The sequence below is a fragment of the Eublepharis macularius genome, chromosome 1, assembly GCF_028583425.1.
Source record: "Eublepharis macularius isolate TG4126 chromosome 1, MPM_Emac_v1.0, whole genome shotgun sequence".
Taxonomy (NCBI): domain Eukaryota; kingdom Metazoa; phylum Chordata; class Lepidosauria; order Squamata; family Eublepharidae; genus Eublepharis; species Eublepharis macularius.
Genome location: NC_072790.1, coordinates 98,658,084 through 98,683,242, shown reverse-complemented (window position 1 = coordinate 98,683,242; position 25,159 = coordinate 98,658,084). Strand labels below are relative to the sequence as shown.

The 25,159-nt window shown below is 40.9% G+C and overlaps 1 protein-coding gene across 4 annotated transcripts in view; it reads left to right on the top strand.

The window, feature by feature from the left end:
- AK9 (adenylate kinase 9) overlaps positions 1-25,159 on the top strand; it is a 159,613-nt gene that overhangs the window by 48,071 nt on the left and 86,383 nt on the right. For all 4 annotated transcript variants that reach the window (XR_008598410.1, XM_055001640.1, XM_055001631.1 and 1 more), the window contains exons 9-17: positions 6,144-6,218; positions 7,468-7,566; positions 9,722-9,861; positions 10,171-10,351; positions 11,063-11,207; positions 13,486-13,611; positions 16,505-16,576; positions 20,126-20,277; positions 24,146-24,302. Coding sequence is in view for 3 of the 4 variants with exons in the window: in XM_055001640.1 (XP_054857615.1) it covers positions 6,144-6,218; positions 7,468-7,566; positions 9,722-9,861; positions 10,171-10,351; positions 11,063-11,207; positions 13,486-13,611; positions 16,505-16,576; positions 20,126-20,277; positions 24,146-24,302 (1,147 nt within the window). In the remaining variant the exon portion in view is untranslated. The remainder of the gene's footprint in view (positions 1-6,143; positions 6,219-7,467; positions 7,567-9,721; positions 9,862-10,170; positions 10,352-11,062; positions 11,208-13,485; positions 13,612-16,504; positions 16,577-20,125; positions 20,278-24,145; positions 24,303-25,159) is intronic.

Below are 25,159 nucleotides of genomic sequence, written 5' to 3'. Positions count from 1 at the left end.
CAACCAAAGCAGTTCTGACTAGAATTCGAACAGTCTGTCGTGTTTGGAAACAGATTGGTTCAGTTTGCCTCTGCATGGGCAGAAATTACATCTGATAGTTGGGTTCTTAAAATCGTTAAAGTTGGCTATAAAATTCAGTTTGATGTTTACCCAGTGTTGTCTCTTCCTGACCACTCAGTACAATCCTCTTCTGATAACTTACAGGCTGAGGTTGTAGCGCTATTGGAGAAGGGGGCTGTGAAGGAGGTGCTCCCTCAGGACCCCCTCTTAGGTTTTTACTCCAGGATGTTCCTGGTAGACAAGAAAGATGGGGGGTACGACCCATCTTAGACCTACAGGAACTGAATAAATTTGTTCTCGTCAAACGGTTCAGGATGCTTACCTTGAACACAGTCCTCCAGTTAATGCCCGAGGGCATGTGGTTCGCTGTCCTGGACCTCAAGGATGCATATTTCCATATTGCCATCCATCCTGATCATAGGAAGTACCTTAGGTTTCTGTGTAACAATAAAGCCTACCACTACCAGGTGCTTCCCTTTGGTCTCTCAACAGCCCCACGAGTTTTTTCTAAGTGTATGGCTGTTGTAGTGGCTTATTTGAGGGAACAGGGTTGTATCATCTATCCCTACCTTGACGATTGGCTTCTAGCAGCACCCTCTGCTAATGCACTCCTGGCCCAGATTCATACGGTGATGCTCACCTGCTCCAGATTAGGACTTTTGGTTAACTTACAAAAGTCTAACCTTACCCCGTCCAGGAGAATACTGTTTATCGGTATGGAATTGGATGGTGACGTAAACAGAGGTTTTCTGCCCAGGGAGCGTGCTTTAAAGATTGGCAAGATGGTGAACCTTTTTTCTAAATGCAGGTTCCAATCCGTAACAGCTATACAGAGGCTACTGGGCCTCATGGCCTCTTCTACAGCTGTCACCCCTATGGCCCGGTTGCACATGCGACCGCTTCAGCTGTGGTTCTTATCGGTTCATGATTTTGAACATGAGTCCCAGAATAAGCGGTGTTCCATCCCCAGAGGGATTATCCGGGCCTTACGATGGTGGCTTGATGAGGCTAACCTCCTTGGGGGTGTTGCATTTGGGTCCGTCCAAACCGAGGTCACAATCTCGACTGATGCCTCCACGATAGGATGGGGAGCCCAGTGTGGTGCCCTTAGGGCCCATGGGGTCTGGTCTGAACAGGAGAAGGAAGCTCACATTAACCTACTAGAATTGAGAGCAGTCCGTTATGCCCTTATCGCTTTTGCAGACACGCTGCAGCAGAAGCCCGTTCAGGTTCTCACGGACAATTGCACCACGATGTTCTACCTGAACAAACAAGGGGGCACTACTTCCAAGGCCCTTTGCGAAGAGGCCATTCGGATTTGGGAGTGGGCCGTGGACAAGGGCATATCCATTCATGCGGTCCATATTCCTGGCACCACCAATGTCATCGCAGACAAACTGAGTCGGATGCGATTCGACAGCTACGAATGGACCATAGCAGACAACTACCTGAACTCCATCTTTTCGGACTGGGGGTTTCCAGACATAGACCTCTTTGCGTCAGAGACCAACAGGAAGGCCCCACGATTCTGCTCCAGGGGAGGGCTAGGTCGCCATTCCCTAGGGGACGCGTTCCAGATACGCTGGACAGGGCACCTGTTTTATGCCTTCCCTCCGTTCCCACTGCTGTCTCGGGTCGTCAGCAAGATCCAGAGGGATGGGCCGCACTTAATTCTAGTGGCGCCCTTCTGGCCCAGACAAGCTTGGTTCCAACATGTCATGCAGCTTTCACAGGGGTCATATTATCGGTTCGCACTGAACCCGGACCTTCTGTCCGACAAAGGGGTTTGGTATCATGACCTACCCAAACTCAACCTCACTGCTTGGCACATTCAGGGACGGAAGGGTTGTCTGACAGGGTATCTGAAATTTTGCTGAATGCCCGTAGAGACACCACTCGCAGGTCATACTCAGCTAAATGGAAGCGTTTTGAGACCTGGGCTGCTGACAATGACGTGAATGTTTGGGATTGCCAGTTGTCTTCTGTGTTTGAGTTCCTCCTGTCCCTAAAGGACGGGGGACTCTCTAATTCCTCTATTAAAGTTTATTTGGCTGCCATTTCAGCCTTCCACCCTAAGATAGATGGGAAGACGGTGTTCTCCCACAGTTTGTCGAAGTCTTTTTTGAAAGGGTTGTATAATATGTTTCCACAGGTCAAGGAAATTGTTCCCCAATGGTCACTACAAGTAGTATTGACGGGGCTTATGAAATCACCCTTCGAACCACTGGCTACTTGTGAATTAAAATGGTTGTTCTATAAAGTGGCCTTCTTGATCGCCATTACATCTGCCCGCAGAGTTAGCGAGCTTGCTGCCCTGAGGTGGGACCCTCCCTTTTTGAAGGTCCATCAGAATAAGGTGGTGCTGAGACCTGACCTTCGTTTTAGACCCAAAGTGTCCACTCAGTTTCACACCTCACAGGACATTGTCCTGCCTGTCTTTTTTCCTGACCCTTCCAGTAGCTCGGAAAGGGCCTTACACTCCTTGGATGTGAGGAGGGCTATTTTGTTTTACCTCCAGCGTACGTCACAGTTTAGGAGTGCCAAACAACTGTTTGTGTGCTACTATGGGCCCAGGAAGGGAAAGGCTGCTACATCCCAGTCAGTTTCTCGCTGGGTTACTCAGACTGTTAGGGCCTGCTACTCGCATGCTAAGTTACCTTGCCCTTTGGAAGTAAAAGCTCATTCCACCAGAGCACAAGCTGCCTCTGCGGCCTTCCTTAGGGACGTGCCCTTGCAAGACATCTGCAGGGCTGCGATGTGGTCGTCTTCTGACACGTTCACTAAACATTACGCACTAGATGTGTGGGAAAGGAAAGAGGCTGCTGTAGGTCAAGCAGTGCTTCAGTCTCTTTTTCAGTGAGAACACATGCCCGCCTCCTGGGTAAGTGGCTTGTGAGTCTCCCATGTGGGGCTGCACAGAAGACGGACAGTGAAAACAGAGTTGCGCTTACCGTAACTACTGTTCATTGACGTCTTCTGTGCAGACACACAACCCTCCCTCCTACCCCGCTGTGTTCTTCCAGATAATGTGAAGGCATTCGGCGGCAAAGGAGAAACTGAGGGGAAGGGGGCGACATCGCCCAATGTCGCTCGGGCGGGAAACGGCCGCGCATGCGCATTGGATCGGACGTGCACCCCCTAGTGGATGTTTTGCTAGAAAGAAAAATCCGGTCGGCAGGCCTGCGCAGGCGCAGTCCCATGTGTGTCTGCACAGAAGACGTCAATGAACAGTAGTTACGGTAAGCGCAACTCTGTTTTTTATACTCATTAATAATGACTTGTTGCATCTTTTTCTTAGTATGTTTTGGATGATTTTTTAAAAAATAAAACTTTTGAAACTGTGCTGGGGCGTTAAACGTTTCAGAGCGATGCTATCTTCATGATAAAGGAAAACCTGCCTTCCAGGATCCTCTAGATTGAGAAGCTCCCCTATTTAGAGGGGTCATAGATCCAGAGGACGGCGTAGAGAACTGTGGTTCTCGAAAGCTTATGCTACAGTAAAGTTCGTTAGTCTTACTGGACTCTTTTCTATTTAACTAGAGGGGTGGCAGTGAAAGCAGGAGCAAAGTCAACAAGCCAAGAGGCTAGCAACCAGCAGAAGAATTTGGGCGGCAGGTGTTAGCAGTCAGACTGGCCCTCACAATATTAAAAAGGCTTATGAATATGGTAATATCATAAGCCTCTCTGTATGTGTTTTAAACACAGAAACGCTGCCTAGCAAGGCAGGAAATGGATGCCAGATCATAGCTGGTGAATGGAAAATTACTAGGCCAGACAAAACCAACTTTAAGCCCCCACGCCCCAGAGATGTGCCAGGATTCTAAGACAATAGGGTTTTCCCGGAGTTCTTGAATTAATCTGCTTAACACACTCTGCTGATCTTTTCTTTATCCACTTTCCCATTCCAGGCTATTCAGGGCTCTGATAGCCTCACCTATCCAGCCATCATGGGTTGTCAATCATCATTGATAACTTTAGTTTTGCCCAGGGAGGCTTAATTAAATCTTCCCAGTTTTATTGTCTCACCCCAGAGACAGCTCTCCAGTTTTTTGTCTCACCCTGGAGATGACCATTAAGTTATTGCTTTAAGGCAGACGATGCAATCCTGCCCCAGGGTATGTTCCACAGTATAACTGGACTACTCCTCTGCCATAGTTGTGTGTATGCCTTCAGATCCAGCATCTATCCAGCATCTCAGACTTCTGTGTGAGCTTCTTCTGCCTTAAAACACTGGTCACTCAACACTCTCTCACGGGCACCCTCTTTTGGACTGGTATCACCCAATCCTGCAATTATTTCCAATTTTCCTCTCTGCTTTCTAGTTAGCTCAGTATGTGTTCTGTGTGCAATTAATCTTTATTATTTTATAAATAAAAACCCTTTTTGATTGAAAACCTGCTTCTTTATTGAAAGAGTTCTCTAGAGGGACAATCTTCATATATAATCTCACAGTTACCCACCTCTTACTGCCTCTCTTTGCATGCTAATTCTCCCAACTTGCAAGGAAACCTCCATTTTGGTAACACAGGGGTGTAACTATTCAGTATCCCCCAGTGTCATCATGACAGTTTGGTACAGGCTGGAAGTGATGTCATCAGCACATTGGGATGACTCTCTAACATGCGCCCCAAATTCTTTAGTTTTACTGATTTCTACCCTCCCTCCATTTTCCATCTCCACCTTGAAAAGCAGTGGCAAGGGCATTGGGCTGCTGGTGGGAGGTCTCCTGCCAAAGTGGGAGACTTGGCCTACCTAAGTAGACTACTGTATCTGGTCTACTTTGAGGGCCATCAGTTTATTCAGAAACCCATACATGTTCATTTGAAAACTATTTTTTTCATGAGTGCACACCAGGGAGGTGGGCTCAGCCCTAAACACAGGGTAACAGGTTTCTGACATGAAAACAGAATGGCACTTCTTAATGTAATTGCAGAGTTAGTCACTTGACTTCTGTACAAACACAGAGGTTAATTTATAATTGTATTTTAACCTTCCCATGCTTTGCACATGATTCCAGTACTTCCCTCCTCCCTGAATTTGTCTAAATTCTAACTAAATCCTCCTCCTCCAAATTTGCAACACTTCAATCCAAGGATATTTTAGAATTGAAAAACAAACATTTACATCAAATAGGGTATTCAAAGAAATGTTTTAATTAAAAACAAGAATACAAACTGTTGCAAGAAATACAAGAAAACAGAAAAACAAACAACTGTGATATTTATAATTAACACACAAACACACCAAAATAAATAAGTACGAGGATTAATGCTTCTGTATACATTCCGTGTACTGTATTGAATGGGTCTCTTGACACAGAGTTTATACTTTTATTAACTACAAATCGTATATTGCAGTTTCAAAACAACACACTGAAAATCAACCACAATACAATCTGCAACTGTTGTGTGTCTCCATTTTTAAATGTATAATGTTAATACTGATTTATGATTGAATAATTAAATGTTGAAAAATGTCTACTTTTAGTGGAAAATTTTGGCATTAAAAATTTGGAAAATTTGAGCAAAAATAAACATTGATGATTTGCACAATGGAGAAGCAAAATAAATACAAACATTCTAATCAAACCCTTTGACTGGTACTGTAGTTCAGAGTTAAAATTAAGATCCAGGCTTGCATTGGATCAAGGAATGGCCCTGGTTTGAAAAGGGGAGTAGGGTGGCAAATGATATTCGCACTCTGCTACCATTTCACCCCTTTCTTTACCCATTTCTGAGCTGTGTCGTGTGCCATGTCTTGCATGACAAAGTGACATGGTTGCAACACCACACTATGAGTTTTTTGAACCAGTATGATCTATCTAAACCCACACAAAACACTTCAAGCAGGTTCGTAAGGTGATATATTTCTTGCAAAGTATAATATAGTGCAGCTACTGTTTTATGGATACTATTAATGCAGTTATCTATTTCAAGAAGTGAAATCTAATTGCATAAACTTTTCAAATGCATCTGTGAAAAGTTTAGCAATTAGATTTAGTGGAATCAGATCCAATGTAATATTTTTCCTGTCACTTGTTCTGATTTAAAAAGCAGCCTTGTTTCTGTCTTTAAAATGTTTAGGAATTAATGGCTGATCAGGATTCCCAGTATCTTATTGAACTAGATGGAAATAAATCTCCAGATGAACTCTTTACAGTAAGTACATAGCATATAGAAGCCTGATTTATTCTTACTGCCCATCCTGCAATTTCAGAAAAAAAAATTCAAAAACATTTAAAATAATGGCTACTGGTTGTACTGGAAGGGAAGGAGGCATAGTATAGCCCGATCTCATCAGATCTTGAAACCTAAGCAGGCTTGGTACTTGGATGGGCGACCACCAAGGAAGAGGAAGGCACTGGCAAGCCACCTCTGCTTCTCACTTGCCTTGAAAGCCCCTTGCTGGGGTTGCCATAAGTTGGTTGCAACTTGACAGCATGCACATACACATGCACACACACTGGTTGTACTATAATATATAAGCAAATTTGTTAGACTGCGGCTTTGCTCAATGTCAACGAACATACAGTTGCATAATAAGCCACTTGTAGCTTTTATCCATAATGAGTTGTGTCCACGTGCTTAGCTTTAAGAGGCAAGTTAGTCCAAGGATGAGTTACAAATTACTTAGATACACAAATCTTCACTGAACTGGTTTCTTAATCAAGCTGATTATCTTTTCATACACAGAGATAAATATATCCTCAAGAATATTTTCAGGTTTATAAGCCTTAATTCCAGCTATCAGGAGAGATTTTTTTATCAGTGAATATATGAAATACATGGATAATTAGTCCATCTAGCTCATTCTTGTCTTTGACAGGTATAGCTCTCAAAGTTCTCAGTTGGGTGTTTCTTGAGATTCAGGAACTAGAGATACCAGCCAAGGATTCATTCATGCAAAGCATATGCTTTACCATAGTGGTATGGCCCCTTCTCTGTTCAAGGAACTGACTAAATTATTATGTTTGAAATATGGTGTCCAAAAGTGTTTTATGTATGCAGAGATGATAATTTTATCATGGCAAATTTATGTGTGACATAAAAATATATGCTTTTATCCAGAGTTACATGAATACTCTGATGCTTACACACATCAGTTGCACAAGTTGCTTTCCTACACATTTAAACAGAGGGTGCAGTTTCACTCAGTCAAAGGAGTGTATGCACAGAGAGCCAACCCCTCCATTGAAATGAATCTCTTATGAACAGAAGTCCTCATTGTATACATCGCACCTGCAACAAATCACTAGTTTGAGGTTCTAAACCATAAAGTAAAACTATTGATGGTTTTGAATTACACTGAAGCAAGTTCCCATATTCCTGTTGAATGTTTTGTAGTATGCTAGCCCTGCTGATTCAGTCATTAAATGATAATGTATTCAAAATGCTGTTGTTCATTTAGGCAGTAATAGTCCGTCTTCAGTACATGGGCCTGAGAAATGGAGCTCTTATAACCAGACTCCAGAGTGCAGAGGAAGAAACATTAGAAGGATTAGAAAATGTAAGTTTGATAACTGCATGTATTGTTATTGGCTAGCTGTAGTGATAGTGCATGACAGCAGGAAAGGCATTGTGGTTAGAGAGCTAAGAAAATGATTTCCTACTTAGCAGTTGCAGATATATGACACAACTGGAAGAATATAATTGAGGAGGATGACAAAGAATCAATCTTGTCAGCTTACCACTGTTTATTGTTTTCTGTCACTTTTTATTCTATGTGTGGACTGCCTTTCCAAAGCAAATAATTTAAAACTCAATCCAGCATGATGCAGTGGTTAGAGTATCAGCGCCGGATCTAGGAGAACCAGGTTCCAATCACCACTCTGCCATGGAAGTTTGCTGGGTAAACTAGGGCCTATCACACTCTCTCAGCCTAACCTACCTCACAGGGTTGTTGTGGGAATTAAATGGTGGAGAGGAGAATGTTGTAAGTTACCTTAGGTTGTTGGGGGTTTTCCGGGCTGTATTGCCGTGGTCTTGGCATTGTAGTTCCTGACGTTTCGCCAGCAGCTGTGGCTGGCATCTTCAGAGGTGTAGCACCAAAACTTCTACATGGAACATTTTGAAAAAACAGCTCTAGAATCAGCACCCCACAAACCCAGTGTATGGTTCCGGTTTGTGGATGATACATTCATCATTTGGAGCCATGGGGAGGAAGAATTGATGGAGTTTTTGAATCATCTCAACAACATCCACCTGAACATACAATTCACAATGGAGAAAGAAAGTGAGGGAAAACTCTCATTCCTGGATACCTTGGTCATCCGCAAAGCAAACTTTCAGTTAGGTCACAAGGTCTACAGGAAACCAACTCACACTGATCAGTACTTACACAAAAACTCCAATCACCACCCCCGACAGAAAAGAGGCATAATGAAAACATTAGTGGATCGTGCAAGACGGATATGTGAGCCGCGCTTTCTCAATGAGGAAATTAATCATCTAAACCACACACTTCAGGCAAATGGCTACTCCAGAAATGAAATCCGAAGAGCAATCAAACCCAGGATGAATCAAACAACCAAGGAAAAACAGTCACCTACAGGAAAAGTTTTTTTGCCATATATCAAAGGAATTACTGATCAGATGGGAAAGCTTATGAAAAAGCATAACCTTCAAGCAGTATTCAGACCCACCCGAAAAATACAACAGATGCTACGATCAGCAAAAGACAGCAGAGACCCCCTCACCTCTGCAGGAGTATACCGTATACCCTGCAGCTGTGGACAAGTTTACATCGGGACCACAAAGCGTAGCATCCAGACAAGAATAAAAGAACATGAAAGACACTGCAGACTTGGACAGCCTGAAAAATCAGCAGTGGCTGAACATAGCCTAACTCAAACAGGGCACAGTATCTTATTCCAGGACACCAAAATACTGGACAACACTTCCAACTACTTTGTCAGACTGCACAGGGAAGCCATTGAAATTCACAAGCATAAGCAAAACTTCAACAGGAAAGAAGAAACCTTAAGAATGAACAGAGCATGGGCTCCAGTTCTGAAAAACACCAGGCCAACAAAACACTCCACACCCGACAATAGCCCTGCAGAGAAGATTAGCACATCAAGCACCAATCCATATGCAAAAGAACCTCCTCAGGATACAGTGAAGCCTCCCGCCATTAGCATTCCACACCCTGGGAAACTCTTACAGAATGACTCAGCTCAACCCCACCCCTCCTGAGTAGATACAAATGACCTACATCTTTTCCACACTGTGACACTGAGAGATCTCTGTCTTTTGGTGCTACACCTCTGAAGATGCCAGCCACAGCTGCTGGCGAAACGTCAGGAACTACAATGCCAAGACCACGGCAATACAGCCCGGAAAACCCCCAACAACCATCGTTCTCCGGCCGTGAAAGCCTTCGACAATACATTTACCTTAGGTTCACATTAGGTTCACATTAGGTAAGAAAGGTGGAGTATAAATAAAGTAAATATAAATAAATAAAGTAAATATAAAATAAAGTAAATAAAAATAAAGTAAATATAAATAAATAAATAAATAAATATAAATAAATGAATATGATTTTCTCTTTATATAAGGTCAGTGCAACAGAGTTCGAAATGGCATGAAGGTAAATTTTCTGATCATGTTTTGTTTACAGTACAATTTACATGTGCTGTAACTGTTGTTTTTGTAATCAGGATGAAATTTTTCGGGCTCTCGCAGCTTACAAACTTGTAGCCCCGAGATACAGATGGCGGCGCAGCAGGTGGGGACGAGCATGCCCTGTGGCTTTAAAGGATGGTGAAATTGTCATGGGATCACCAGACATGGCAGTCAGGTAAGGCAGAAATAAGTTTACCTTAATGTGAATTCTTTCCCTGTAGTTGCTCCAACCACTCTGGGATGGCCCAGATTCGCCCAATCTTTTCTGCTCTCAGAAGTTAAGCAGGGTTGGCTCTGATTTAGTACTTGGATGGGTGACCACCAAGGAAATGCAGGGTCACTACACAGAGACAGGCAATGCTAAACCACCTCAGAACATGTCTTGCCCTAAAAACCCTAACAAGGCCACTGTAGGTCAGCTACAATTTAACAGCATTTTCCACCAACACCAACCTGTCGTTCCATGTTTTTGTTTTCTTTTTAGCTTCTTAGGTAAGATGTACACACTCTCATCTGAGGAAGCCCTGAAAACATTTATGCTGAACCCTCGTCCCTTCCTGCTACCGCCTATGCCACTTCCACCTTGTAAAGTGATAGTCATTGGACCTCCATTTTCTGGGAGGTCAACCCTGTGTAATGCTATTGCAAACTACTATACTGGAAAGGTAAAAACAAATTAATTTATGTAACAAATTTGTGAGAATTGATTTATTAAATAAATAATTTGTGAGAATTGATTTATTAAATAAAAGTAAGACTCCCAAGTATATAATGCCTTTCTCAGCAGGGTACCCAAGATGGACCCTCCCAAACAACACACCTCTCCGAAAGGATTGTTCCTGTGTCATAATACACAGAAGTAGCAGGTTGACCTGAACTTTTTAAAAGGTCCATAGCAGAAGCAGAACACTATCAAGACCAGCTTGGGAATGTATAGTGTGTACAAGAAAAGGAGAAAGAAATGTTATTATCCTTTGGTATTTGTATAGGAGAGCAACCCTTCAAGAGGTCAGGGTTTTAGGGGTGTGAGGAGCCAATGAAATTCCCTTAGTCAGGGTTTTTAAACCTAAATTCTTGTACAGTAGGCAGCTCATTCTGGCTAGTCTGATCTATTCTGATGCTGAATTGTTACTACTACTAATACAATTTCTTCCTTCCCTTCCCCAAACTGTACTGTATCATTTTGCTGAGGAATCAGCTTTCAATCTTCCAGAGATTTTTTCTGCCCACAAGCTGTACTTTTCTTGGTGATGTTGTACCTGCTGGCTACTTAAGAGTCCCTGGAACTTGGACTGAGGCTTAATCAGTGAATGATGAATTACTCCCACACACAACCTGTCCTTTTGTAAAATTTGATTTTCAGACTTTTTCTTTAGGTTCTTGATATGGATGTTCTTCTTAAGGAACATTTGGAGGAAGCAAGATTAACGCTCATAGAGCAAACTCGTGCTGAAGCAACAGAAGCAGGCATAGTCAAAGTGAAAGAAAAAATAGAAATGGAACGACTGTTCAGGGAGCAAGGTGAGAGGGTACATAGTCCTTTGTTTTATCCAAAGATGCTCTGTTCTTTGTGACATATTGGAAGGATATCCTTTCAGCATTCTTCCCAAATGGAGAGTTTTAAGTGAGCATCCATGTTGGTCTGCAATAGAACAGCAGGGAGCTCTAACTCCCTGCAAAGCATTCTTTACACACATAAGACCTAACATGCATCACCTGGACAATTAAATTTGGGGTCTTCTGCCTATGTGGATCAGGGTCTCAGCTCAGGGCAGCACTCCAAAAAGAACAAAATCGCTTGTAATGATTAGCAATGTAAGTAAGTTTGTGTGTTTTATTTCTGTGGTTTAATATGGGTTTTTAAATATTTGTTACTGTGGGTCTAAATGCAGGACTCTGAGGAGAGAAGGAGGGGGGCTGGTTGGGTGAGTGAAGTGTGCTGTGATTTAATGGTGGCTGTACTCTAGGTGACAGAGTGAACTACAGTTTTTAGTCAGTGTGCTGAGAGAAAATATTCATTCTGGCTAAGTCAAGCAACGTCTGTGGAAATCTGGGTCAGTCTGTGTGTATCTCAAAGACAGGTTACTCTGTCTAAGTCAGGCAAACTATGTGGAACCTGAGAGGATTTGTGTCTGTGTGGATGAGAGGAATGTTTATTCTGTTAGTGAAGAACCGTGAGGAAAATTAGTCTTTGTGACTGGGACTGTGAATATAACTTTTTAAAATTTATAACTATTTTTGAAACTATCAAGCTTATGAACTATTCTGAGAACAATATGCTTTTCAATACTCTGCAACAATCACACACATGTACTTATAATAAATTCTGCTTCTGGTAAGGCAAAACACTTGACTCTGTTGTAAACCTACATGGTTATCCACCTGAAACTGAGTCATCTATACTATAGATCCCCTTTTTTCTTCACAGCCACCCCCACATCCTGACTGTTCTGTCATACTACTGTCTATAAATAAGCCTCCTGTAATACAAGTTAAGCTGAAAAGATCTAAGGCAAAAGACTTTGGTAGTGAAAACTTTTTGGGAGGCAGCAATACATAGGTCACACAAACAGGGCAAAACACCACAACTGGTATTAGAAGTGGAATTCAAATCCCATAGAGAAGATGCTCTTGAGGTAAAATTGTGAGTAAAGCAGAAAACATCTGAAGCTCTGTGTGTGGGTGGGGGGGAGTGTTGGTTTTGACCAGGGCCCTCCTGAGCTAAAAGTTTTAAGGTAACATATGGAGGAGCTGAAATTAATGTCCAAGGTACTTTAAACTAAAAGCTTACATAGCTTAAATAAGAAAAATCTTGATTTCCTCTAACAACAGAATGGGAAAATGGAACAGCAAGAATAGTAAAAAGAGATAGTAAAATAGTTGTATACACTAAAATAGTTGTATACACTAAACAAATGCAAAATCTTTACATAAGCCTAGCTGCCTATCAACTATAGTATTTGGGGGGAAACCTGGGGAAAAGGGGACCAGCTAGCAATAAGGCAACTCAGGGGTACAGTTGGGAAATAAAGGGGAGGCATAAAACATACTAGGCCTCTGGCACTGTAACGGGAGGATCTTTAGAGGTTGACAACTATGGGGGTCCCCGTGTGTGGGGGGTGGTTCTCCTAGGTATCACCAGAAGGCAAGGAATTGCATAACAAGGCAAACTTTTTGGAGGAGGGGGTGCCAGAGCCTGGATATATCAGCTAAAAAGGCCTGTCCCTCATGCCCATGCATAAGGACACACAGAACAGGGTTCCAACTGAATCATGAATAAAGCCACAGTAAATTCATATGGCAGTCATCCTTTAATACCTTGTCATGGGTCATTTATAGGGTTGCCAGGCTCCCACAATCTCCCAGCGGGGGATCGGGGCCTGGCTTTTTCCTGCGCACGCTCCCGCCAAGTGTGATGATGTCACTTCCAGGAAGTGACGCTGCACACGCCCCCCCCCCCAGCGCGCCCATGCTCCGCAGGGGCTCGCGTTGGGGGCTGCTGGCCAGGTAAGTGGGGGCGGGGTGGGGGCGATGGCGGGGAATCCCCCGCCCCCACCGGGGGTCTGGTGCCCCTAGTCATTTACAGCTTTAAAGGTCATCAGCAGAACATCAAATTTGACTTAGGAACAAATTGCAAGCCAGATTTGAGTAGCTTCTTACTACATATCAGTTATCCACTAACCCAAGTGTCTTAGAAGTCTGAACAGATGTTTTGCATCATTAAAAATTGTTAATCAAATAAGGGACAGCAGCCTTATGTAAATTAATAATCCATATGTAAATTAATAATTTCTTACAGCTGCACTAAGTGCCCTAGAGGCATCTAGTGATAAGGAGTTAGAGGACTTTGAAGAAAGTTTCCAAACTGATGAAAGAAGTATATCAGAACAACTTAGTGCTTCAACATCAAGAAACCAAAGAGCTGGTACAGTAACTTGATTATCTTGTATTAATACAGCCTGTAGCAGGGATAAGCAGACTTGTGGCTTGTGTTTTCTTTTTTAAAAATTAATTTGTATTGTTTTATGTTTTTACACAACAACAAATAACAAGAAGCTAAAACAAAACAAAGAAAAAACAAAAAAGGGGGAAGGGGGAGAGCTTCCATCCAATTTGGCTATACTTTAATATACATTCATTAAATCCATTTCTGAATGATAATATACTGTAATATAACTATTTAATACCTTACTCTAATTTCAGACAAGGGTCTCCATCCAATTAAAGAACATATTAAAAAAGCTATATTCTGGAAATTCCATTAAATAAATTATGTAATCATTCCAGATTATCTTAAAATCATCTTTCTCCCCCCCCCCTGAATTAATCTAATCTTATTTGTTAATTTTTCAAGTGCCACTATATTTCTCAATTTAGCACAACATCTATCCAAGGAAATTTCTTTAGCATTTTCTCAGCACTGGGCAATAAGTATCCGAGCTGCAACTGAAAGAAATTATTAAGTGTTTTTTTTTCTTTACATTGAGAATTTTCATTGGTAAATAAATTGAGCAGAGTTCATTCAACAGTCCATTTTATTTGTTCCCAGATTATTTTAAATCTCTATAGATTTCCAAAAATTTGCTATAACTGGACAGGTGACCATTACATATGTAAGAATGTGCCTAATGCGACACAACCTCTCCAACAATTTTTATTCTCTATTTTAATTAAGTGGGCTATCCTAACTGGGGTCAACTACCAACTTTGAGACACCAATAATGTATACTCTTTTAAACCTCTTAAAATTGATTCATAGGGAAATCATTGAAATATTTGCTTCTAATCTTTTATATTAAATTTAATATTAAATTCTGCTTCCCAAATCTTTAAAATCATCTGCATCAGAATTTGTCCCTGATTTAATACAATCCTATATTAATTAATTAATTTCCTCACCTCTTTATCTATACTTTGAATTAATTCTTCAAATTCAGACAGTGGTCTGTTTAATTGCTCTTTAACTTCGGTCTTTTTGAGGAAACTTAAGATTTGATGTTTTAGCAACCATTTTGTCCCTTCCGGAACTCTTCCTTCAGTCCAGAATTGACTGCTATTATTTAATAGCTTTATATTTGCATTGATTAAGGTTATTTGATGAGAAAAGAGTCTCTGCACCATGAACCATAACTTTTAACTGAAACAAATTTTGGGTAGTACAAAATGGGGGCAGTGGGGAGATTCCTGGGTATAATATCCTTTTTCATTTTAGTCATACCATAATATGGCCATGGAGTGTTGACAACAAATTCAACTTGAATTTTTTATACAAAGTATTATCAAATAATAAATGAAAATAATAAATGATAATCTGCTATCTCTTTAAATTTAAAACTCTCTTAATGAGCTTACTTCCTTAAGAGAAATAAACAAGGAATTAGATGTTTCAGTTGATATGCATCATAATATAAGGAAATGTTTGGAATGCCTTGCCTTCCTTCTCGAATAAGGTGATACCATAGAAGTTTTGCCATTCATAGGTTTTTAGCATTAAAAATAAATTGATCTAATTTTAATTGCTAGTCCTTCAAAATCTTGTCTGAGATGTGGAGAGGAAGCAGATAGAATAAAAAAGATAATTTTGGAAGAACAGACATATAAATCATTTTGTGGTTTGTGTGTTCTCCTCTTCTTATTTTTTTTAAAACCAACGCCTAGTGGAAAGGTCTACCATATCCAGTAACAAAAGGTCTATAAAGTCCTGAATAATATGTGAATCAGGTATCTAAGCAGCATTCTGTGACTGAAGTTCTCATCTTGCCTGTTGGTAACCACTAAGACAGTTCTGGCTCTCAACTCCATATGCCAAATTCATGAGGTAGTATGTTTGCAACAGCATAGTTCTTTGATTAACAGTGCAATCCTATTCAGTTAGTTCGGTCTAAGTCCATTGATTTCACTGAGCTTAGGGTGGAGTAAGTTTGAATAGAATTGCACTACAAGTCAAATTATTTTTGGTTAAAGATACAAATGATTAGGTACTGTTAATTAGGTGACAGACCTAATAGCATAAATAAAATAAAAATAAACACAAATAATTTGTAAATTAGATCTAGAGTACCTAGAGAAATCTCCGTGCTGCAAAATGTAGACTTTTTGCCATATAGTTACTCTTTGTTTCTGAGAATGAACAACACGATACTAATGTGATGAAAAAAACTACTCCAGCTATCATACTAAACATGCTTACTACTATCTGAGTCTTGGTCAGTCCTTGTTAACATTTTGCAAAAATTATGGAATTCTTCTTTTGTTAAAATACAATTGAAGTGTAATATTTTCATTGCTGAACTGGAGAAAAGTAATGTAATCTGTTGGATAGTGGGTATGGGGCTGTTCCTAACCATCAGCTTTGATCAGAGGCAGCAGAAGTGAACCTTGAGGACACAGCTGTACATGTTAGGTTTGATGCATTATTTGATCCCTTTATAGCTATGCAACAGTGGTGCATGTAATCTAGTATCATTTTAGGCTTAAAACAGCATTTTCACCCTCCTTAAATTAGATTTGGACACCATTCCTACAATGGGAAAAGTTTCCTCTGTAGAGTGTATCAGAATTTACCAGCCTTTAGAAGCATGAGTTACTTATTTGCCTCCAGCCAGCCTCCTCTAAGGGGGTGCATAATTCAGGCACACATTATTTAATTATGTCTTGTAGTGTCCACTTAGTGAATTATTGCCAGTTTAAGTGTACCTTGAAGGATTGGTTTATCCAGCTGATGGTTGGATTTTATATAGAAGGAGATGCTTCTGTAAAATGAATGCGAAAATCATTGTTAAAAATACTCAATGTTTTCTTTTCTACACCTATGTCAGACACTACAGAAAGTACTATGAAAGAAGAGACATCTGGAGAGTTTTCCACATCCCGGATAGAACAGCAAACTGGTATTATTTGTAGCAGAAATTGTAGTAGTAATTGTTATAATAGAGAGGCTGGCAGTGGTCATAATAGCACAGACAGAAGAAGTGGATTAGCGCATAGGCGCTGTCTGACTCCATCCAAGGAGTTTCCCTACAGCATAAAGGTTCCCATGGTATACCCAAAGTGATTCTTATGTTCTTACATGATAATTTTATATGCCTATTTTCATATAGATAAACCCACCAGCTCAATATTTTCTGCTTCTGGTTACTCACAGTGTATTTGGAGAGACCCAGGGGAAGACCAATTACCTTTTTATTAAGATAAAATTGAAGAGACTAGATCACTCCAGAAGTTATAATATTCTTTTTTTGTTTTTTTAAAGAAATGGAACTACTTTATTTCCTTGCTGCAATCATTCTACACAGGAGCCGTTACTTTGCTTATGTACAGAATCTGGATTAGTTTTGTGTTTGTGGATCCTTATGGCCTTTTAAAAATAGAACTTAATAGTAACTTCAAGTTGCCTAAACCACAGAGCCTGCAAGTAATTGATTTGGTTAATTGAGGTTATAGGGTAGCGGCTTTCTGCCTTGAAGGTTATTTTACTGTGCCAAGAAATAGTAGTTCACATTTTATTAGATCATTTGGTCATGCTGGAAAGCCATCAAAGCTTAAACAAGGATGATGCTGATTATCTTCCTCCTCGGAGGCAAGTTGTCTGAACAGGGAGCCAGGCTGGAATGTCTCTTCCGCTCTTGTAAGGGCTGGAGCTGGAATCTGAGCTTTATGTTCAGAATTTCTCAGAATTGATTTAGTCTTGTGAAAGGATCTAGTAATCTTACATGTGAAAAGGATCTAGAATTTCTCTGTTAGTAGACCATACACTGAACATGAATCAGCAGTGTGATGTATCTCTGAAGAAGGGAGCTTTGACTCTCAAAGGCTTATACCCTGAAAATCTTGTTTGTCTCTAAGGTGCCACTGGACTCAGTGATAGCGAAAAAGGCAAATGGGATTTTCGGCTGCATTAACAGAAGCATTACTCTGTTCTGGTTAGACTTCATTTGGAGTACTCTGCACTGTTTTGAGCACCACTGTTTAATAAGGATGTTGACAAGCTGGAAGGTGACCAAAGAATGGCTGCAAAGATGTTGAGGAATCTGGAGACCAAGTCCTATGAGGAAAGGTTGAAGGATTTGGGTATGTTTAGTATAGAGAGGAAACAACTGACTGAGAGTTGATATGATAGCCATCTTCAAATATTTGAAGGAGTGTCATGTAGAGGAAGGAGTAGAGTTGTTTTTTTGTGCTCCAGAGGGTCAGATCAGAACCAGTCGGTTAAAATTAAATCAAAACAGTTTTTGGCTAAATATTAAGAAGAACTTCTTGATGGTTAAAACGCTTCCTCAGCAGAACAGTCTTCCTCAGGAGGCCCTTCTGCTTTGCAAGTGTTTAAGCAGAAACTAGATGGCAATCTGTCAGCGATGCTGATTCTATGATTCAGTATCAACTAGGCAAATCTGGAGAGGGAGGGCACGAGGGGATGAGCCAGTGTTTGGCTCTCAGGGCCCTTTCTTATATGCCCAGGGCATATAATGCAGATTGTCACTTTGGAGTCAAGAAGGAATTTTTCTCCAGGTCAGATTGGCCAGGGATCCTAGAGGTTTTTTGCCTCTCTCTAGCACTGAGCAGGGGTCACTGGGGGTAGCTGAGAATTTCCTGCATTGTGCAGGATGTTGGACCAGTTGACCCTTGGGGTCTCTTCCAGTGTATGAGTCTACAGTGTATCTATTTGTTTAAATCAGGACTTTGCATTCACAACTATTTTTCCTTGCAGACACAATGTGATAAATACTACTAATCTGCACTGTTTAGCATCTGCTGTCAGTTCTGCTCTTCCTGTAGGGCAAGTCTTTTTCAGTTAGGCTTCCCTTGACTGATATCATGTATGGGTGCTATCAAAAAAATAGGAAACCCTTAAGAGACAGTGTTGTGTAATGGTTAGAGTACTGGATTAGGACTGAGGAGAGGCCAGTTCAAATCTTACTGCAGCCATGAAAATCATTGGATGTCACTGTCTCTCAGCCTTCTTTACAAGGTAGTAGTGAAGGGAGGAGGGGTAGGATACAAGGTAGTAGTGAAGGGAGGAGGGGTAGGATACAAGTATGATTGAAAATATGATAGATTAAGAGTACCATAAAAATATTGGTAATCATCCTGTTCTGAGACGGGATCTGTTTTATTAACAAACGAAGATGTTTCTGTATTTTATAACATTAACTAGAAGTTAAAATGACATAAATGCTTTATGATTACTTAATTACTGAACCAGTGGCTGGATCTGATAATGGTTTGGATGAGAACAAATAAACTATAGTTTGGTCTGGATAAGACTGAGGTTCTAATAAGACAAATTGAGGTTTTCATAGTCTAGCCTGCTGTTCTTACAGGGCCAAGTTCCCCCCCACAATAGGCTATTTTACCTTTCTCCTACCCTTGGTAACTATTTTAGATGTTGTTGCGCTCCCCGCTGAAGAGCAAGTTTGAGGCTTGAGAGTGTTTTTGATCCAATACTATGCACTGAGTCACAGACTGACTGTGGCATGTAGCACCTTTAACCGGCATTGGCTGGGTCACCAACTACAAGCTACTGGAATAACAGGATTTGGCCATAGTTGTCCATATTCTCATTAAATCCAGCAATCCAGCATGGACTACTATAGTGCAATCTATGCTGGGCTGCATACAAAGACAGTTTGAAAAGTTTAAGCTGGTTCAAAATGCAGCTGGTGTAAGGAGTTGGACATTTTTATGTTGGCTGCAGCTACCAGTTTGCTTCAGAGCAAAGTGGTAGAATAGACCTATACAATCATATAAAGCCTGTGACCAAAGTATCCTAAGCTCATCTTCTGTATATAGTTTCCTGCCAACTGATGTCAGCACTGGAGATCCTGCTTGGTGTGCCTCTGCATTCTGAACCCAGGTGGGTGTGAACCATGGCCATCTTATTAGTGCACTCTGGAATTCTCACACCAAGCATTATATTCTTCTAAGTACGAAATGAAGAAGTTTTATTCTTTGAATGCTTTATCTACGCATCCTTTACTACTTTTAGACCGCTTGCTCACTTTCATGCAGATTTTAGGTTATTTTAGGATATTTTTAATCTTGACCTTACAACTCTTTTATTAATTTACAACATTTAACCACATCCTTTCTTCAAGAGCTACATGGTTCTCTCTCTCCTCTTCCATTTTATCCTTACAACAACCTAGGCTGAGACAGAGTGACTGGTCCAAGGTTATCCAGTGAGTTTCATGGCATGTGATTTGAACCTGGGTCTCCTAGATCATATTCCAGCACTCTAACAACTACATCACACTGATTCTAGTGCTTTATTGGTGATTTTATAATTGATTGATTCTGTTGTTTATTATTTATGTGTGAAGCTGCCAAAGTACAATTTTTTAGAGAAGTGGAATATAAATGTTTTATATAGAACTGTATAGAATGTCTGATAAAAAGCTTATCATCATAGTTACATTGACCTTTTTCTAACATTGTCACAGACTCATCATTACAAACATTAGATTCGAATATAACTCCTGACCATCCAGAGGTCCAAGAGATAGTAGAGAAAGCTATTCAGGCTGTGTTGCAGTCTCCCATTTTACTGCCACCGGAAATATATGCTACTGTATTAGAAGAAGTCATTACAGAGGTAAAAATCCCAATAGCAAATATAAGTTAATTGAAAGAGTTTTTTTTTAAAAAAATCTTTGTATTTTCATAGATTTTTAAAACATTCTCTGTATGAAATTAGTCAAGGGTTAATTAAAACTGAGATCTGATATTTGTATACATCCAAGAGTTTTTTAAGAACTCAAATGTATAATGGTTGATATTTTAACTTATCAGGGGCTTGGTTTTCACTGGAAAGTTTCATGAACAGAAAAGGGGGGCATTTTTTATGATTTCCCACTCCCAAGTCATAACTCCTAGTTCAGTCAGATCTAGCCAGAGTGACCCATGCCTTAGTTACATCTCAATTGGACTATTGCAATGTAATCTACTTGGAGATACTCTTGAAGAGTGTGCAGGCACACATCCCTCCCTTCAACCCCACTGCAAACTCTCTGAAACCTTAGTTTCTAGGGGGTCTTCGGCAGTAGCATGGAGAGGAATAGCACCCCACTCCTCCTGGTCATGTTATGTTTTCGGTGGGAAAGCACCAAAGGTAGGAGGGGCACTACTAGTCTTCTAGAAATCTTCTCCGTGGCTGGCCTGCGTGTGCGCAGTACCAATATGTGCCTGCACAGAAGACCACTCAATGAACAAGAATTACAGGTAAGTGCAAACCTGTTTCCCCCCACCCCCCCACACACATGCTGGCTATGTTGTCCTTCCAAGCTGCAGCAGAGCCACTTGAAGCAGCAGACTTGGGGTGGGAAAAGTGGCCTGCGAGATGACATCACTTGTGGAAGTGACATCATTGTGCTGCATGTGCATTAGGGGATTCAAGAGGTAAGTGTCCGGTCCCCTCCTCTACTACCAGGAGGGTAAGGGGACCTGGCAACTCTAATTGAAGCAGAATGAGCCCTACTTGGTACAAGCTCCATCTGGCCACACCCACTTCCTGAAAAGCCTTTGTGAGTGCACAAAAAAGTATCTCCGGGTGCCCTTACACCCACAGGCTATGTTTTGGAGACCCCTGGACTAAAGGGAACCTTCATATTCAGAGGCAGCAGACCTCTGTACACTAGTGCTAAGACTCAGGGGAAGGTCTTGACTCTCTGCCCTGTTTTTGACTCTCCAGGACAACTGATGGATCAGTGGTTCAGCAGGACACTTTTGTGTCTTATATCTTCCAATTAGGCATAAATGCTGACTTAGAATTATTTTTCTTATAACATATAATAGTTGGTTGAAAATTTTTCAGTTTAAGTACGGTGGAGTTGGATTTTGACATAGGACAAACTGGGCATGATGGTGGTTGATCTGTGAATTCATCTCCCAAGGTTTTTTTTTTCCAAAGTAGAAATACCACCAGAGTTAAGGACAGATTTGGATCAGGGTTCTAGCATGAAGGGGGAAGGGGAGTTTAAGTCTTTTCACCTACACTGTTTTATCCATTCCCTCCAACTTGTAATTTGCTCCATAAGGGAAAACATAAAAGTGTCAGTATGATTCCCCCACATTTTATTTTTATATACAAAATTTATATCCCTCCTTTCTGCCCTGATCAGGGCCACCAAGGCCGCCAATGGATTAAAAACATGCATAATAAAAACACATCTTAAAAACCATTAAAACCAAACAAAAACACAACACTAAAAACACATGCAATACAATAAAATATACATACATAAAAACAACAATTAAAACATAAGGCAGAGAAAAGGGATCATTGAGGGAATGCCAGACAAAACAAAAAAGGCTACATCCACTGGCAGAAGACAGCAACAGTAGGGGATAGAGAATGTTCCAGAGTTTTGCCCACAAAATAACATTTGAGGGAGGAGCAGTCAAGGTTGGAATAATGGCATGGGGTAAAGGGTTAAATTCTCTCTCCAACTCATCCCATAGCCCCCATCCAAATTGTCCCCTCCCACTGTGGCTGTTGTTTATAACAGGTGGTGGTGGTCCTTTCACAGATCTTCCAGTTTTATGTCTAATTTGGCCCATAGACCTTTTCAGTTGCCTTTGGGAAACCATAACTTTTAAAAACACTTCTTCCTCCTTGCAAACTCTGCTATAAAATTGTTGATCCCAAAATATTTTTTGTATCATCCAGATAACCTTTTTAATATCTGTAACATATAATTCTGTTTATTAAGTTTGAAGCGATGACTTTTTAATTGAGATAAATACAAGATAGATGTTTCTGAACTGCACATGAATAGCAAGCGTCACTTTTACATGTTCACTATATTTTGCAGTGGCCACATTAGGTCATTTGAAGTATACTTGTATCCATATACATACTTTGTTTAGAGACTGTAATCATCATCATCAATATTATCTCATTCACAATGTGGTCAGATCTGTGGATACTTAAATCCGGAGACTGGAGCCATGAACAGACAGATCTTTCTACAAACCGGAGAAACACCCAGGTTTACAGAAAAATCTGAAATCTAAAAAGAAAAGAAAAACATCATCATGGGGTTAAAACTGCAAAAATAATAGTAGCAGCACCTGCATCTTTAAAAAATGAATGCCCTCATTGGCCATTGCTAGGCAACCACACAGTATTGCTAGCCTTCAAGGCTTGGCTTCTGGCAGTAAAAGGTAGGCGGAGGGCCCTTTCAAAGGCTGTTTTGGCATTTGCAGGAGGAGGCAGGTGCACAGTGGGAGAGTGAAAAACAGACCTGGAAAAGGGCCATATCATGGAGGGAGGAAGAAAGGAAAAGGCAGCCAGTTTGCCCCATCCCCTAAAAGGCTGGGCACTCCCCCCCCCATTGGCCAGGCAGTGCCTCCCTGGCCTTGAGTGAGGATTGGGCACCATCTCCCCCCACCATTTGGACCTCAGGCAGGCAGGACTTAGCTCTTCTGTGAGATGACTGGCCCAGTCCAGATAGAGGTGCTCATACAGTCAGTCCACCCTGGGAGGAGGAATTGTGGTCAGGCCTCACAGCAACCACCAAGTGACTTACTGCCACATGACTTGCCTTACTCACCCAGACCAGCTGATTCCTTCTGTTCAACAGTACACAAAAGCCCCCACAAAAGCCATTGTTACATAATGGTTACAGTTTTAGACCAAAGATCTGGGAGACCCAGGTTCAACTCACCAGTCAGCCATGGATGCTCACTGGGTGACCTTAAAACAATCATTCTCTCTCAGCCTAACCTTCCTCACAGGGTTGTTGCGGGGATAAAATAGAGGAGAGGAGAATGATGTAAGCTGCTTTGGGTCCCCATTGTGGAGAAAGGGAGGGTATAAATGAATAATAAGCATAGTTAAAGATGGGGAGCCAATAACATGTAGGTTGGTTGTCAGAGAAGGAAATAGGGAATAGTGCAGTATGGGGGTTGCCTTAGAGGAAGGAAACGAAATATTTTGAGGAATGGGATACATGGGGAAATGAAGTGCCCCTGCAAGTTCTTACATGTTCCCCACTGTAAAACTGGGCTTGTCCCATTGGGATGCCAACTCTGGCTTAGGAAATTCCTGGGGATTTGGGGGTGGAAGCTGGGGAGGGTGAGGTTTGGGGAGGGAGGGATCTCAGTGAGTATAATGCCATAGACTCCGCCCTCTAAAGCAGACATTTTCTCCAGGGGAACTGTCTTCTGGAAATTGGTTGTAATTCTTGCAGATAACAGCTGCCAGCACCACACAACTGGGCCATAGTTTTCCCAGGTAGATGTTTGCAGGGGGGGTGGAAGGAGGGAAAACTGAAGACAGATAATGGTAGGCTGGTTGGTGGATAGGAAGGAGAGAAGGAAGCAGGAAAAGAGGAAAGGCTATAGAAGCTTTCAGGGAAGGGAAGGAAATAGTGTGGGAGATGAAAATTAGATTCTGTCCCCTCATAAGTTATTATGCATCCCCCACTTACATTTTTGCTATTCTTGGTATTTTATTACAGCTTACTAAAACAAATAAGGACAGATTTTTGGGTGCTCCATTAAAAGGCGGATGGGTAGTGGATAATTTTCCTCCACTGATAGAGCACTGGACAGCTTTGACAGAAAAAGGACTTCTACCAGATATTCTGATTTGTTTAAAGAATACTGAACAAAATGGTTGGTAAATATTTATAACTGAACTGCTGAAATTAAAATACAATTCTTGAAGCAATCCTTCCAGCTTCCCTTATGTAAATGAAGTGCATTGTTACGATTTCAACATGTCATTTATTTTTGCCAAGTTGTAGACTCTAATGCCTCCATACAATTTTGAGGCATCTTTTTTAAAATTTAAAATTTCTAAATAAATAAAATAATTTCTAAATAAATTTAAAATAATTTCTAGAGATGTAAAACTTAGAAATTTGGAAGCCATGGGAAAAACATTTTCCCCCATTTTCCCCCAGAAAAAAAGAAACTTTGTGGAAAACTGAAATATATGCAGTAATTCAGTCCTATCAAACCACCCACCGATTGGCTGGCCATGGCTGGATTGTGCTATAGCAGTTAGTGGAAGTGAAGGCCATGGCAGCAGCAGGAGGGAATAAACATGAATGAAGTAATGGCATTGATTCAGTCAACATTAGTCCCTTTGCTTTCATTACCCAAAGCAATGGAATGAGTGGACCTACTGTGGTACTTTTTGTGTCATTGTAGAAACAAATGCATATTTTTTTCTTAAAACGTATTTTTAATTTAGATACATATTTTTTCTTTCTCTTAACTGGACAGTCTCAGATAATTTTGCTATTGCCTATATCTTTTGCATCCAGGACTTTAGATTTAAATATCTAGTGCGTTCCAGCTTTTTGTGATCACCATTTTAGCTACAGTTAGACTATCTGAAACCATACTAATGCACTTTGATGGCACTTGCATATCAGTAAGTCCCAATAGAAGCATTTTTGGGTCTCTTGTTGGAAATTCATCATCCTAATTTTTAACATTACCTTATTCCAAAATCTGTCAGCTGG